General features: G+C 40.5%; 1 protein-coding gene across 1 annotated transcript; it reads left to right on the top strand.

Moving 5' to 3' along the window:
- Positions 1-1,007: 1,007 nt before the first annotated feature.
- Positions 1,008-10,981, top strand: LOC109645372 (WW domain-containing adapter protein with coiled-coil-like). The gene is made up of 13 exons (XM_020110965.2): positions 1,008-1,391; positions 1,812-1,845; positions 2,843-3,032; positions 3,225-3,316; positions 4,129-4,238; positions 4,389-4,486; positions 5,558-5,842; positions 6,744-6,860; positions 7,733-7,881; positions 7,994-8,085; positions 8,363-8,546; positions 9,287-9,414; positions 9,513-10,981. The coding sequence occupies exons 1-13, from the start codon at positions 1,351-1,353 to the stop codon at positions 9,580-9,582; spliced, it is 1,590 nt and encodes a 529-aa protein (XP_019966524.1). The 5' UTR covers positions 1,008-1,350; the 3' UTR covers positions 9,583-10,981.
- Positions 10,982-16,439: the final 5,458 nt, after the last annotated feature.

The raw sequence follows: 16,439 nt of genomic DNA, 5'->3' as shown, positions 1-16,439 counted from the left end.
ACTTGTTGAGTGTTTGTGTTGTTTACTGCAAAGTAAAGGTGTTGATTATGATGATGATGATGATGATGATGTATGAAGAAGAACCGAGCCGACTGACGGTGGGTGTGTCCCAAGAAATGTCCAGCCAATGGGAGAACAGGTTGGAGGAGGAGCGACCAGCTTCCTTTTCAGCTGCGTCACGTTATCCAGAGACAGCTAGGCTAATTCCGGAAACCAAGCCATTCACTTCAAAATAAAAGCTAATGTCACATCCATGCTCACACAGTCTAGGCATCAAGAGTAGTTTGTTTTACTTAAATTTATAAAGGCACAATGTTTTTGCCTCAACATGTACGTGTGATATTAGAACAGTGAGATATGTGCGTGTAATAAGCTCCAACAATGGAAGCTCTACACTGTTTTCATTTCTATACAATACAGTAAAGACGTTTTAAAAATAGTTATGTGTTATTTTTACTATATTAATTTTATATTTATATAATTTTGGTTTTCACTGGCTGCAACATTTAGTTCCGCGTATATAATAATTAATTATTTAACAGTTTCAGGAATTAATATAATAATAAATAAATACATACATTAATAAATACATAAACTAATAAAATACAACAAACTACACATACAGAATGCACTTATAATTAATTGCAAATCAATTACAGGTAACAACTCAAGGGCAGTACTTAATTTTCCTATCATTTATTTTATTATATTTTATTATTTTATTTACTTTGTGTGTTGTTGGACACGTTTTAACAATAATTGTGATATTTTTACTTTTTATTCTTTGTGGTGCTTTTATTTACTATTATACTATTCCACTGAGACATTTTAGCTGTAATCATGATATATTTACCTTTCATTCTTCTTTTTTGGGGCTTTTCTTTACTATCATACCATTATAACAGAGACATTTTAGCAGTAATCGTGCTATATTTTCCTGTTATTCTTCCTTGATGGTGATTTTCTTGACCCCCTGCAGAACAGACTGACACTTGTACTTTGAAAGGTGACAGCGGAAGTCGGTGCTCCTAGCTAAACATTAGCGAGCAGCTCGTCTTGTCCGCTTCCTCCTGCCTCCGTCGCTTTCTGCTGAGCTACATCGGCTGAGCCAAGCATCGTGCCGCCGCTGCTTGATGCCAGGTGATGCACTGAGGGTGGCTGTTCACAGAGACCACCCGCTATGCAGTGCTGGAGCCCGGTGCGCGGCTTCTAGGTCCCCTGTGCTGTGGCAGCAGAGGCCGGGTGCAGACACCAGGAAGCTGAAGAAAAGAGAAGTGAGCGGAGCAGACCGACAGACAGGAGGCCACGGTTTCCCCCTCACACACACACACACACATCACCACGGCCTTGATGGTGATGTATGCAAGGAAACCAGCAAGAGTCAGCGATGGGTAAATCACACACTCACCGGGACATTTTACACAGATAGCGCACGGTTTACTTCTTATTTTAATCCGCAGCTCGATTGATAATGACTTCTTGTAGCTGTTAGCTATCAGTGCTACTAGCTAACAGTTTTGCTGCAGTTAGCTCTGGGCTCCGGGTATTTCCTGTAGCTAACGTCAACGTAACGCTAGCTAACTGACAGGCTAATGGTAAATCTTACGCTCATGGAGAAATGATGCAGGATGTGTATGAAATATGAGCAGTTATGTTTTTACTAAAGTGACAACCAGAGCTGACGGTTGTTGCGAACATAGCAAATCCAGCGGACTTAGCTAGCGGTAGCTAATGAGCTAACATACGTTAAATATGACCCAGAAAATGCGTAGAAACGGTAAAGTAACGTTTCGTCTGTGTCTTCTCCACAGGTGCAACGACAGAAGGGATCCACAATCCTACCAGGTACGACATGTTCAACGTGATAGCTGTTACCTGTCATTAATCAAGGTGTCTCAGTATGTTTCTGTTTAAATAATAAAGGTTAATCTTTATATTGTCATGTTGGAGCTGCAGCAACACCATCAAGTCATATGGTCACATAGTAATACAGTGATGTATAGTTTATTCACATGTTTAAATCGTTACATCAGATGTGTGTATGTCATAATCTGTCAAATCAATTAAACAAGTAGTACAGATGCGCATATTTCACACTGATGCTGTTAATTTCAGTGAAACAAGATAAAGTTTACAGTTTCCAGACAACCACGCCTTATGCATAATGAAATATCTAGTCTTTAGTTTAGAATTTGACAAAATGTCATCGTCTACATTTACACATGCACTATTATCCTGGTTATGAGGCCTATCCCAGCTTTAATCATATTCAGGTTGTGGTGTTTTACATGCAACATTGAGAGATCTGGTTATTCGTATCCCTGCGTACATGATAAATACAAGTAACCAGGTAACTTGTAACTGGCAAATTTGTGCAGGTGGTCAGAAACAAGTAAATGGTGTGTACATGCACCAGCATCCTGGTTGTTTACAAAGTACTGAAGCTAGTAAAATCGTGCTTCTTGGTGAAGGATTATTCAGGATTTGGAAATCGGGATATGATATTTTAATGGTTAAGCACAAACATAGGATACTCGTGTGCATGTAAACATTGTCAACAATAAGAAAACTGAGTTTACTGAATATATTATCAGATAAATCAATGTGTCTCCTTTTGTAGCAAAATGTTATAACCTAATCTAGTGAAATCAAAATATGACTCAGAGGACGTTACGATCAGCCACAGCTGTTAGTCTTAAAGGTTTAGCCCCTTGTTGACATGGCCTGCTTAATGCACAATATTTTTATGATATATATACTGCTGCCTGATGGTTTGTGAATAAATTATGTCAGCGTGTACATGAGCACATCCCCAACAAGTCGTATCTGCGTTCCTTTGTAGACCCATAAATCTCAGCCAAAGAGCCAGTCCAGCAGCCTCCACCGCTACGACAAGGTGCGCGATGGCTCAGCGGATCCCACGCCCCCTTACAAGATGCTGCGGCGCTCAGACGAAAGTCCTGTCAGCAGACAAGGAGACAGCGCTGGGCATGGCAAGGCAAAAACCTCTCACACAGTTAGAGGAAAAAATGGTAAGCCTGGAGAAAAGCAACAACAACATACTATATTGCCTTTACTGCTCAAATGTACATAATATAAACCTAAAACAATAAAAGGCAAAGAAAGTGTGTATTATATTTTATCTGCGGCTGAATCACTGAGGATTTATTCCTCCTGCTGAACACAATTTATTTGCAGTTACATGATAAATGGCTTTGTTGCAGGGACCAGCAGCTCTCCTCAGGAGAACTCTCACAACAACAGCTCCCACCATGGCTCTGACTCGCATGCGACTCAAAGCAAGCCTGCAGACAGGGTAAGACGCTGTCCAGCACTATGCGGTGATATACCCCCCGCATTTCTTGTACAAATTACTGTCACGCTGCTTTCAAACATGGTATGCAGGACGATATATGGAGGCATCTCTCTCTGTCTCCCTATTTTAATGATTTACTTCCAAGAGTTATTGCAAAATCATTAAACGCAAATTCATGCAATGATTCTTTTGTGGCCGCAGTAAATGTCAGATCACCTGTTTTTTTTCCAGTAAAACTAAAACCCTGCTATTATCTGATCAACTGTAATCTTTCTCCAGAAAAATCTGTGTGATTATAGATGAAGAAGAAAAAAGATGAGTGGGGCTGTACCATTCCTGGAATTGTTGCATTGACCGCAGTTGCTAGTATATACAGTACATGATCATTAATATTAAACATTCCAGGTCGCATCCAGATTGGAAACCCTCATCCATTATTGAGGTTGGAAAGAGGGGGACATTTTCCTCCGAAAGGAATATAGGCCCATGTGTACCGTATCCCTATGAAGGGACACTTATTATATATATTGTAATATTTTTATATTCAAATATTTATATCAAAAATCTTAAAAGTAAGTCTAAAGGAACATTCCAGTCATTTTTAAATGTTATTAGCCTGCTAACAGTCATAGAACTCACTATTTTTCAAGTTTCCATTCAATTTCTTTTATAGCACTATGTTTTAAAAATTGCTTGAGCTGTGTAATGCATCACAGTAAATGTTTTACATGTTTTTCATTCATAGTCCTCAAGTTCATTTCAAAACTTCCTCTAAGCCTTCTAACCTCTCACGTGTTGTCTCTCGGCACCAGGACCCAGCAGATGACTGGACCGAACACATCAGCTCCTCTGGAAAGAAGTATTACTACAACTGTAGAACTGAGGTCTCCCAGTGGGAGAAGCCAAAGGACCTGTTGGAGAGGCAAGTCTGCTTTAAGAAATTACAACATCTGCAGTCTTAAACCTGAATTAGTAATCACAGTACAGTGTTACACAGTGCACCAGTTTTAACATAATATCAAGCCCTCTTCCTGCACATTTTCACTTTTGCATCGTGTTTAATCTGCTTCAGGGAACAACGACAGAAAGACCCAGTCAAGATGCCGGCAAACAGTTTCCCAAGGGACATGGACTACAGACAAGAGGCCTTGCAGGACAAAGCCACAACAAGTAAGAACGATTCAACTATAAAAAGAGGAGAATAAAGTGTTGTTATGATGGATTCCATCAGTTGGATTTCAGACAGGCCATCTACAGTGTAGATGTAAAGGAGATAAACAAAGATGTTACAGATATGCGGTTGTTCCTATACGCTCACTAGGTGAATATTAGTAAGGGTAAAATACATTCAATAAATTCTAATATACGAACATGAGGATAGTCTTCATAGAAAGTCCTCATAGATAGTACATTAGTTGATGCAGTTTGATCAGTCGTTTGCTGTAAACTATCGTATGGTTGTTTTCTACTGTTTTGGCTTTTGGTAGCTTTACAACTCTGGCTCAACAGTTGTGTTGTGCATGGCCATGTTGAATAAATTAATAAACTAAACATAATTCTGAAATAAGACAATTATTATCTTGTCTCTCAGTCAAGGTTTGGTTACAACTGTGCACTAATGGAAAGCAAGAAATCAAAATCAACAATAGATGAAATATTGAACTCTAAACCTTCATTAGCTGAGCATACTGGACAATAGGGATGCACATCTCTGTAAACAACAACCTTCAAGTATTAAGGTGTTGTGCCAACAGATGAGCTCTGTTTGTTTCATGCCTTGTTTTCACATTAATGTATTAAAAAATTATTACACACACATACATGTAGTCAAACGCAACTCAGACATGACTGGTTTTGTGTTGGTGCTCTGTTTATATTGAACAGACGGAACACTTGGGATTCTATGTTTGCTTTTTACAGCTCAAAATAAATCAGCCGCTTGGAAAAGGCGGCGCAGCACCCACCTTTTCTAAAAACAAAAACAAAGCTGGACAGTGTGTACATGTCTTCTCTCACTTACTTTACAAATTGTACATACTGAAAATAACTTGGCTGTGAAAAGATTCAGTGAGATTTTTTATGTTGCTGTTATCTCTAATGTCCTTTGAGTTTGTACATAGCCTCTCACATTTCTGTTACCTTTTGACAAACACTGGATAAACATCAGCGACACACAGAATTTTAATTGATCATAAAATATTGTGCCGAATAAAATTATTCTTCTGCTCTTTCCAACTTCAGAGACCACATCAGGGGACCAGTCCACATCATCCAACTCCGCCCATTCCTCCTCTTCTTCTCAGAGCCTGAACTCTGCCCCTGGTGGTTTAGGTTCCACCCCCTCCACCTTGTCCTCCTCCTCATCCTCCACCTCTTCCTCCTCGACGGGACAGTTGCTCCAATCTGTCCAGTCCCCGTCACCGGCACTGCTGCAGGATCCAGCCCTGCTACATCAGCTCCTCCCTGCACTGCAGGCGACTCTGCAGATGAATAATGGCAGTATGGACATGGCTAAGCTCAACGAGGGTGAGGGCACACTTCCTCTTCCACTCATACTTCTTGTCTTTTTCGACAAACACTTTGGCCACCATCATTTTCGTTGTACTGCCCTGAGCACAAGTACGTGTCAAGCAGGCAAATGATGAGGGACTTAAAAAACAATCTTTTTAATCTTTAATTGTCAGAAAAAAATTCCCCAAATTGTGTCAAAGAGCCTGATAGGAGAGATGAGGCATGGACTCTTTTTCTCCATTATTGTGGTTGTGGTGAGCTACGATGACTCTGCATAAATATAATACCGGCCACATCTTTTGGAGGACTGAATCGTGTCTCAGGTTTTGAGCAAATATCTTTTTCCAAAAACAGGTGTTGGAAAACTAAGCTAAACTCATATTCAGAGCAGTAGAGAGTGAAACTGGAACGTTCAGATTCTGATCCAGAAGAAAACCTCAGAGCATTAAACTGACAATGAAGCACACAGCTGTTAGACAGCAGAGATTACAACTACAACTTTGACAATTTGTCTTCAGGAATATTCATGCTATTTTTCTGAGCGATCAATACAAGAAATGCTGTATGAGAGATTGTAGTATAAGTTAGTGACATCTGTGTAGTACTTTCTGATAAAATGACGTGTGTATGTCAGTAAATTCTGTCTCTTATCTCATTAATGGGTGACTGCTTGTAATCTGGGTGTGTGTCTGTAGTTAATGGTGATTTTCTTGCTGTTCTGTGTGTGGGAGCCTCACATATGTGCTTGTTGGTAAAATAACATTTACATGACAAGATTTATCTTTCCACTGGTTGGTTTCTTATCTTAACTTTTTTTCTCACTTAATTGTGTGAGCTTGTGCACTCACCTCCTGTGTTTCCTTGCTCGCTCACCCGTGTGTGTGTGTGTGTGTGTGTGTGTGTTTCCTCCCTCCAGTCTTGGCCGCTGCTGTCACCCAAGCTTCCTTGCGGTCTGTGCTTCATAAGCTCCTCACTGCTGGACCTGCTTTCAACGTCACTGCTCTGCTCTCAGCTGCTCAGCACTCCAACCAAGGTATGGCATTCTCGCTGTCTCTCACCATCTGCTACACAAACTCATTTCCTATTTGTTTACGAAGGATCCTGCTGCTCTCCCCATCCCCGAGTAATGTAACTGTCTAATACCTAATATTTTCCCATTGACTTTTGGTCATTTTAATTATGCCTTTTTTTGCAAATAAACTGTATAGGCTGTTTTGGGGAGTTTTATATTGACTTTATCTGTGTGGAGAAACAGGAGCTATTAGCTGCTTTTGGACAAGCATTGAACTCTGGATAATCTCCTAACATTTTCCAGAGGGGCTGTATGTGAGAACACAAATGGCTGAGTCAGAGGCTCCGCAGTTTCTCCTGCCAGATAATGTCTGCCTGAAGCCATCTGAAATAACGGGAAAAGATTCTCTGAGGGAATTCTCCGTGGGCATGTTGATGAACCTTTTTTTTTTAAACACGAAACAGAAGCAAAATATCTCAAGGGTGAAAAAGAGGTGTCATACTAGTAGGACAGGCTGAAGAAGACACAATATTTGAGAGCTTTTAGTGAGTTAGTGCCAAAGCTGGTGTCAATGTGCTGTAAACAAAAACAAGTGATGTCGCGACAGAATTTATACGTTACGTCCTGCCTCTACATTCTGTTCCACCTGTCATCTGAACGCTCTTCAGATTTTTCAGTTGTTGTGAACTCTTCTTATTGGAGAATCTCCTGTTGCGTTCTTCATTTGTGAAAGATGAGATTTTCCAGACTTCATGTCTTTAAACTGCTATAATCTCATGAATTGCAGTGAGAATCCTAGAGTGGAGGCCATTAGTTTGTTTGCTTGTATTTAAGCTGATGATCCCCGGTTCTGTCTCATCAATACTGTGTCTTATTTTCTATGTCTTCTGCAGCCCAGCACTCTAGCCAGTCTCCTGTGTCTCTAACATCAGATGCTTCATCACCCCGGCCTTACGTGTCACCACGGAACGGCACGCCACAAAACAACCAGAAATCCCTCGTGAACATGCATCCCGGAAGCGTCTCATCCTCACAATCAAGGGTGAGTGCCGCAACTGAAAGACATTAAGAAAAGTAGGCTTTGAGGGAGGGGGGTTCTCTAACACACACACTTGCTGATGATCCTCTCTTGCCGTCCTTCCTTCTGTCTTCAGGGCAGTATGTCTTCGGGTAAGCAAGGATCTGTCTCTATGTCTCAGAGCGTAGAGAAGCGTCCAGAAGACCCCAGAACTCTCCAGCAGAGAAGGTACAAGTTCAAAATCACGTCAACACACTGTCTCGTGTGATAGAATGCATGGATATAAATAAAAAGTGAATTACCTCATTTTAAATAAGCAGAGAGATGAGAAGTATGTTATGTTTTTTAACATTCAATTGAAACTTATAGCAGAGAGGGAGGACAAATGACTGTCATAGACTGATTAATTCACAGTATTCCTGACTGAGTGCTCCAAAATTAACACAGCAGCTGGATTTTATTCACACCATCAACACATAGTTCGAAATTTTTCTTGCTCCACCAGCCAGGAGATTCTGTGCACGGGATCAAACGTATCCGGTGCTGCGTTGCCCCATGTCGGCTCCAGCAGCACCAGCCAATCCCAGTCTGACAACCCCAGCTCCTTCATTCCCACACTGGCAGCTCATTTCGATGAGAACCTCATCAGACATATCCAAGGATGGCCTTCAGAGAACACGGAGAAACAGGTACGTTCACGGCGCTTTGTTCGGTTTGGTTAGAATGCTGCCGTAGATTTTCATGTGTCAGAGCTCTGGGATTCTTATCACTGGTTTATAGCTGCAGCATTAAGCCAGAAGTTTCTGTTAAGTTTCTTTAGCACCACTTTGTTTGTAGTTTTTAAAAAGCAGCTTTTGATGGCACAAACAGACTTTGATTTCAAGAAATTCTATCACAACAATGTAAAGACAAAGCCATCTCTATGGCAACATAATGGAACAAAATGAATTGTGGTTGACAGCTTCTTTTTCTGAAGGTGAAGAATTAATCTTTGCTTGACTTTGACTTTAAATCAGCATCTCAAAGTCAGTATAGTAATATATTAAGTTAGGGCGTTTTCACAAATGAAAGTCTGGACCATGTTTTGGTTTCACATTACAAGACACATTACAGCACACTAAAGAATTTAGTTTGTCATATGTTCATCATGTCATCACTTTCAGGGCTACGTCTACATTTTAATGGCATTGATTGGTTTTTAGAAGCGTCTAAGTCTGACATGTGTTTTGTTAATTTGGCTACTGTATTCATTAACTTCTTGATTAAAGTGCAGAGATAAAAGATCATTAAGTGTTATATCATTATGGTGTTACTACAAGCAAAATAAATGTCATCGTTCAAATTATCATTGGAGGATAGCAATCCTTCTGCTTCCATCTGTTGTTTAATGCTGTTTCAACTTCAAAAATCACTCATCTCTTTCCGTCAGGCGGCTCGGTTGCATGAGGACATCCATAACATGGGCAGCTTGTACATGTCTGAGATCTGTACAGAGATGAAAAACCTGCGCTCCCTGGTCAGAGTGTGTGAAATCCAGGCCACACTGAGGGAACAGAGGTGAGGCTGATGTTAAATGATGCATGGACATGTCCTCCTTCAACTGATAACAACACACACATTCATTTATACTTTTCTTTTCCCCCCGTCAACCACAGAATCCTGTTTCTGAGGCAGCAGAGCAAAGAGCTGGACAAGCTGAAGAACCAGAACTCCTACATGGTGTAGGAGAAGAAAGGACTTGGATGGATGGATTCAAATATTGATTAAAAAGAGGATTAGACATGGACAGCAAGCTGCTGCGGCCTGTTTTTTCTTCCCTGTAAAAGCAACTGAGAGAAGCTGTTAGAAGACAGTGGCAGACTGGGTGAAGCTTCATCATCCTGAACGTCATCTTTTCTTTTCATAATTTTTTTTATTTTCCTATGTCCACCTCATGAATTGCTCTTGCTGAAAGGTGAAACTGACAGTTCACTGAGTTGGACACTTTAACCAAGTGGACATAGAGGACCTGAGGCTCTTTTCAAACAGCACCTTTTCGGACTGTGAACGTTGGCTTGTGTGTATTGTATTGGGTTACCTTGTTTTTCTGGTGTGTTTTGATGTGTAGTAGTCAGGAAGAGATTTGCTCTTGGAAAACTGAACTCAAATAAATCATCTCATAATAATAATAATAATTGGTGTAACACAATTCTCAGGGGGGGGAGAACAAACGCGTTCACTCCCCAAACGTCGGAAACTGACTTTGTCATGGATTGAAATGTGCGGATTCAATAGCAGTAATATTACTAATGTTCTTTATTTCTTATTCCGCCGCACTCGTCGGTGGTTTTATCATCTTGTCTTCAAGCTGGTTTGTTGTCCTGACCTGAGATTAGCGAAGACCTCTGACCAGATCGTGCTTTCAGGAATCTGCAATCCGGTGGTACAAATTCACGGAGAGCCTATGGTTAGTTATGTCAAACACATCCAGATGTTTCGAAGCCATTTTGAAAAAGCCTACATCATTGGACCTAGGTTGGCTGCTAGTACATGAGGTTGTATTCTTTTGTAGCCGTGCTGGCCATTTTCTTATCCCTTCTTTTTTTGTCCTTTTTTTGCATAATGGTCAGCATTTTGTTTCTCCCCAAATTCTGATTTGGGGAAAATATTTCATTCCTTTAGTGCAGTTTAGCTAAGATTGTGTAAAACAATAGAGAAGTGACTGAATTTACATGATGTGAAACTAAATTATTGTTGCACATGATTGATTACGTCCTTGTAGTCGTAACGACAAAGATGGATGGAATGATGTTTTATTTTTTTCAACAAGGAAGCTCACATTTCGCTCTCGCTTTATGTTCAGCTGTCGTGGCTTCTGCCCTTTTTTCAACTGACTCTTCAACCAGGCTACTTTTTTAAAGGGTTCATTCATTCATGATGAGAGGGTTTACTTTTTATATGAAGACATCCCATTAAACTGCAGTCGTTCACTTCAACACCCGTAAAGCAGATTCCTTTTGTCTCTCTCTTTTTCCTTGTCTTTAAAAATAGTTTCCACCAGATCTGATGTGCACACTTTTTGGGGTGGGTGGGGGGATGGGGGCTTTGTATTCCATAAAATATGAGAATAAAATATTATACCACATGTTCTGTTTTACTTTTTTTTTTACTGTAGGATAATTAATGTGTGTGTGAGCTGAATATCTTGATTGAGCATTATGTTGAATTATGCATCTAGAAACGTGAGAATGGAGAAAAATTTGCAATTTCATCAGAACATACCTGAGAGAGTACAGCTCCTTCTCTGGCCACAGGATGGTGACACTCAGCTATGTTCCCTTGAATCTGCTCCTGTTTATGTGTGGGCTTTATTGTCCTCTTGCGTCCATCAGATTAAAAACGCATTACAGCTCATGTCACGTGTAAAATGTGGCCTGAACATGAGCAGACTGCTGGATAAAATCAGAATCATGTTGACCTGTGTAATAATTCTGGGTCAGCTCCTGATACACACTGGGCTGCACAGATGACTGATGGTAATTATAGAGCTGCTGACTGACGAGACCAAAGCATGATGGAAAATGGCGAGTTCAAAATGTCAAGTACTTTACCAGTGCTGTGTATGTTGGATGACATTGATCTTTTACTTGGAACACCTCAGCAGCTTTTCTTGATTGCACATCAGCTTCACATGCAGAGAGTCTGAGACTCCTGTTTTATCCCCCTCTGTGGCTCAACTCACAATACGTATATGTTTCAGAAGACCTGTTTATTTTATGTCAAAATATCCCTTCCATTAAACTAAAGTAACACCTCTGGTAGTAATCCTGCTGCAGCCCAACAGATGATGAGTAAAACGGTGACATTTTGTGGCAAAATCAGTTCTTTGCAGTTGAATTTTGAAATAAAGACAGTGAATAAAGATAGACGATGCATCTCTACTTCCTCCCATCATCCAGAAATTAAGCCAAAATGTACCAATGCAGGTGTCTTGTGCATTTGGGGTCAGAGTCTGCACAGTTGCGATCCAGGGAAGGAGCTGCGGATACCAATAAATAATATATATATATATATATATATATATATATATATATATATATATGCAAAACCTTCCAAGTTCTTAGATATCTGCCTCTGAGATTTCTGCGCTGGCTATGAAGTATTTTGTGGTAAGTAACATCAACATTGCTTTTGGAAAAAGATGTTCCATTCACATCACATTTCACATTACATCATATTAGATCAGAAATCTCAGAGAGGGATGTGTCAAAGCTGCATCTGTCTGCATGGCTCCTCACCACTACTGAGAAATACACTTTTCAAATTATTATTAATTGAATTATAATTTAAATTTGTTGACTTATCAAAATGTTACCTGTCAGATCTTTTGCACATTTAAATATTCCCCCCACAGTCTGTGTTAATATTATTCCTCAAACTATGCTTATATATCCAGTCAATCATATATTTTAACTTAAGTAAGTGTTATTGCCTCTTTAACATAGGCTTATGTGCTGCACACATTTTTTTACTAAAGTTTTAATTGTTAGACCTGTATGTGACTTAAAGGTTCAGTGTGTAGAGTTAGGGAAATCTAAATGTGCATGTTGCAGCTGAACACCCCTCACCTCACCCTCCCCTTCCAAACATGAGATCCTGTGGTAGCTTCAGCTGTCATAAAAACTCAAAAGGTGTTTAGTTTGTCCAGTCTGGGCTACTGTAAAAAACATAGGATTATTTTATATTCAATTTCTGCCAATAGATCCCTTTCACCTAAATCTTACACACTGAACCTTTAAAACTTTCTTATTTCTTAAGTAGATCTCACTACAAAGTGTAGGGCTCCATACCCAACAAATAGATCTGTCTATAATTTTGCACTCGGCAGCAATGACCCTTGAGATCTGAAATCATTTAATCTTCTTTTCATGCACTGCTGGACTGTTTACTGCGTATGGAAACATTTTGTACTCGAGCCCGCCCCTGAGACTGTTTCGTGTTGATATATTATCAACTCTTTGTGCAGACATTGCCGAATGTGTCTGGTAGAGCTGCTTCATTTGTCCTCATATTCTGTACAGTATTGTCAGCGGGCACGGGGCCTGCTATAGATTGCAGTGTGCACCCCTCATTACAAACCAATTTGGAACAGTCTCCTCTTCCTATTACAGCTGCGGCTCTGGCAAAGCAGTAAATACCAATGTAAATCCTCTTGATGACTGGGCCCATTAGTTTTAATATTGGTCTGAGCTTAGATAATAACCACTTTAATTATTTCATTTGTCTTTATCTGACTAGCAAACCATATTACGTGCTGAAAAGATGAAAGTATCACGAGCGACCGCTGTTTTGAATCTGTAGTCATAGATGTCTTTTTGACCTTCTACAACAATGACACATGATATTTGGTATCCATTAGTTTAAATTTAGTCAAATACAATGTATTCCTCCCCTTTTGATTATCAATAAGATTATGTAGATAATCTTTTTTGGGTTGTGTGTTGTATTCTTTTACAGCATTGTTGTGTTGACAGACTCAAGGTGACAGAGAATGGGTGAAGTGTGTTGCATTAGATTACTTCTTAGTCAGGACATTGTATTCTTCTTCTGTATTTGGGCAGATAGGTTGAATTGTGAGGTCAGCGGGAGCCCAGAGTCCAAACTTGGTCTTGTCTTGAGTGTGGTTTCTCCAGTCAGTGATGAAGGGGGGGTAAGCAGCTTGCTGAAAGAGTTTTCTAGATTTGCCCCTTTTCTTTCTTTAGTATGATTTAATTTTTTGCATTTCCAAAGGGATCCTTTTGTCTTTCTGTTGTAGTACCTATTGTTGATAAATTCATCTACACCTGCTTCTCAAGTATTGTTTTTTTTCAAGTTATCTGTGCCAAATAGCATCCTCCACCCCTACCTGGGGGTTACAGCGCTGTTGTCAGGGCCTGTTTCAACTTACCACCACCGCTCTGTGGAGAGTGAAGAAATAGGTGCAGGGGGGTCTGCTGTTAGTTTAAGGTTCTTGTTCTCACAAATATAACTTTGCATTGTCTGTCACCTGCATGTGTTCATCTCTGAGTAGGTCACTTAGGACTGGGCTTATTGGTTGACCCTCGCACTCGATTAAAAACGAGCTTTTGAGGCCAAGGCTTCGACACAGTGACATTTCCTTCCTTTACACCTAAGATCCGCTGTCTCTGTTCACACCTTTAGAAACCAGCAAAATACTTTTATTTACTCGCCGTCTACTATTTGGTTTGTCAAATATGTGCTCATGTTTTATTTTCTGGTTAACAATTGTACATTTGCACAATGTTTGGTGACTTTGCTATGTGAAAGTTGCTATACTAAAATAACTTTCATACAAACACAGCCATCATTACTCATAGCCATCACATCTGAAAAGAGAGGTCTATTTTACATTTGCCACATTACATTTTTCATGTCCATTTCTACCATCTCTCTTTGAATTCCCCTCTAAATATGGTTGCCCCCCGGTGACCCACTTGTCCATCTGGTACACTGCCTCCTGTCATTAGCCCTGGAATAGAGGTGAAGTCATTATTTTGTGAAAATGCAAGTTCACAGTCTCTCACATCTTTTTTTAAAAACAAAACTCACACACCACTTTGTTCACCCAACTGCCTTTTGCTAGCTGTAATATTTAAACCTACAAGCTATTAAGAATTCCTTTTCTAAATAAAGCAATGTCAGCGTTGAGTGATGGGGACAAACTCCACAGCCTTTGTTCCGTGTACGTAGACAAATAAAGTGTGTATCGTCAGAGGACAAATAAATGTGTTGTTTTAAGAAAACCAGAAACAAACTCACTTCTCACATTGAGTGATACATAATGCATTTTTAAATCTCTGCAGATAATTCAACTCTAACAAATCAGGCAGCCTCTTCAGATTTACTCAGACGTGTCATTTGCAGGATAATAGCAGTTGCTGATTGTTAAATTGTGCTCAAGCACTTACACTAGAATTTATTATTGAATTCTTTCAGTGGTATGACAGGAGGCTACAGCTCAGACAGCCTTCAGACGGACACCTCCTCTACAGATGGAGTCTCTCCTTGTGTAGCTTTATTTATTTTCATCCTCTTGGATGATACGGGTTCTTTAATCAGCTACAATGAACTGGTAACCACGTCAGTTTCAGCATGGTGGCCCAGATTCACTTTTTTATCAGAATTTTGATTTTAATTTTGTATAAAAACATTTTTCTTATCACTGAACAATAGTCTATATAAAGATGAACTACATAACAGCTCCAAAAAAATGAAGCCAAAGTATTTTGATCGCAACCTGGTGGTTGGCCGCAGGTTTTAACAAGTTATTTGATGCTATAAAAATGAGGTGAGGGATCTCGCAATTGGTCGACCAAGGCAATCGACAGGACCTTGCTACCACGGCTAGATCCCCTGATCTCTACTGCACAGACTCTGGCTCCAATGTGCAAGATGGCGGTGTTTACGTCCCACTTCATATACAGTATATCAGAGAGAGGTATGCTTGAAAAGACATTGCCCCCCTGCTCTTGAGGCAGCTCCAGAAACACAGCACTTTAAATCATTTCTTAAACCCTGATATGCTTGATCACTATCACCTTTTATAACAACCAATATCATCCGGTGATGGATAGATCCCACAGCGGCTCCCCCGGCGTTCGCTTCATATGTGTGAGGGTTAAAGGTCATCTTCATCGGCTCCCTCCTCCTCTGCGCTCAGTTCGTTCTCTTGGGATTTTCTGTAACGTCTCTTCACACGCTGAGCCTCAATCAGCCGCTCATCAGTCAGGGTGTGTCTGCGACACCGGGCTGTTTAGCCAGCAGTGTCCTTGGGGAACATGGGTGACTGTGCTGATTACCTGTCATACTATATTTATTGCTGTCACACGGTTTATTTATGGCTCCTCCTCCCATCCAGGTGAGCCAGCTGTGGGTTCAGCCATTAGCCCGGTTTCTCCCCCCCTCTGCTCCTCAATTAGCCCCGCTCCCTCTCCACCCCACCTTTGCTTCTCTCTGTACCCCCTGTCTTTTCTCCTCATCTCATCCTTTTCTCCCTCTTTTGCCCGTCCTTGTCATCCGCCTCACCCTTCCATTGACCATTTCGACCCCCGACATCGCTGACTCCCTACTACTCCTCTCCCATCATCTCAGCCGGAGGGGATACATTAAAGTGACCGATCTCCCCTCAAACTGAAGTTAACATGTGGACGTGTGGGGGTAGCATAGGTTGACTTTGTAAAACTTTTGATAAATGACATAGCCGATGGCTGGTGCCTTTAAAATTCACATCATTAGACTGTCATTGACACGTGGTGTGAGGCTGCGGCCTGCAATCATCGTTTCTACGTTTGATTTGGTGACGCTCGTTGGATTGATGGCTACAGTGTAGGCAGCCTTGTTGCAAATAATGTATGTTGATGAGCTTTAAATCATTTCACTTAATATCACAGGGGCATCTCAAAGCCCAGAGGCCACCTTGGCTATAAAATATAACAGACACTGTCAGCAAAACCCCATGACAGTGTTTCTGTGTTAATATAGTTCCAGTGCCATAAAGGCTTTCTTTTGTAATCTGCTTCCTTCATGAGCAAAACATACACGAC

Source organism: Paralichthys olivaceus, chromosome 16 (genome assembly GCF_024713975.1).
Source record: "Paralichthys olivaceus isolate ysfri-2021 chromosome 16, ASM2471397v2, whole genome shotgun sequence".
Lineage (NCBI taxonomy): Eukaryota > Metazoa > Chordata > Actinopteri > Pleuronectiformes > Paralichthyidae > Paralichthys > Paralichthys olivaceus.
This window is presented reverse-complemented; position numbering and strand designations above follow the sequence as displayed.

Coding starts and splice junctions, on each gene's coding strand:
- LOC109645372 (XM_020110965.2), top strand. CDS start 1,351: ATGGTGATGTATGCAAGGAAACCAGCAAGAGTCAGCGATGG. Junction 3,317..4,128: donor AAAGCAAGCCTGCAGACAGG/GTAAGACGCTGT, acceptor TCTCGGCACCAG/GACCCAGCAGATGACTGGAC. Junction 8,547..9,286: donor CAGAGAACACGGAGAAACAG/GTACGTTCACGG, acceptor TCTTTCCGTCAG/GCGGCTCGGTTGCATGAGGA.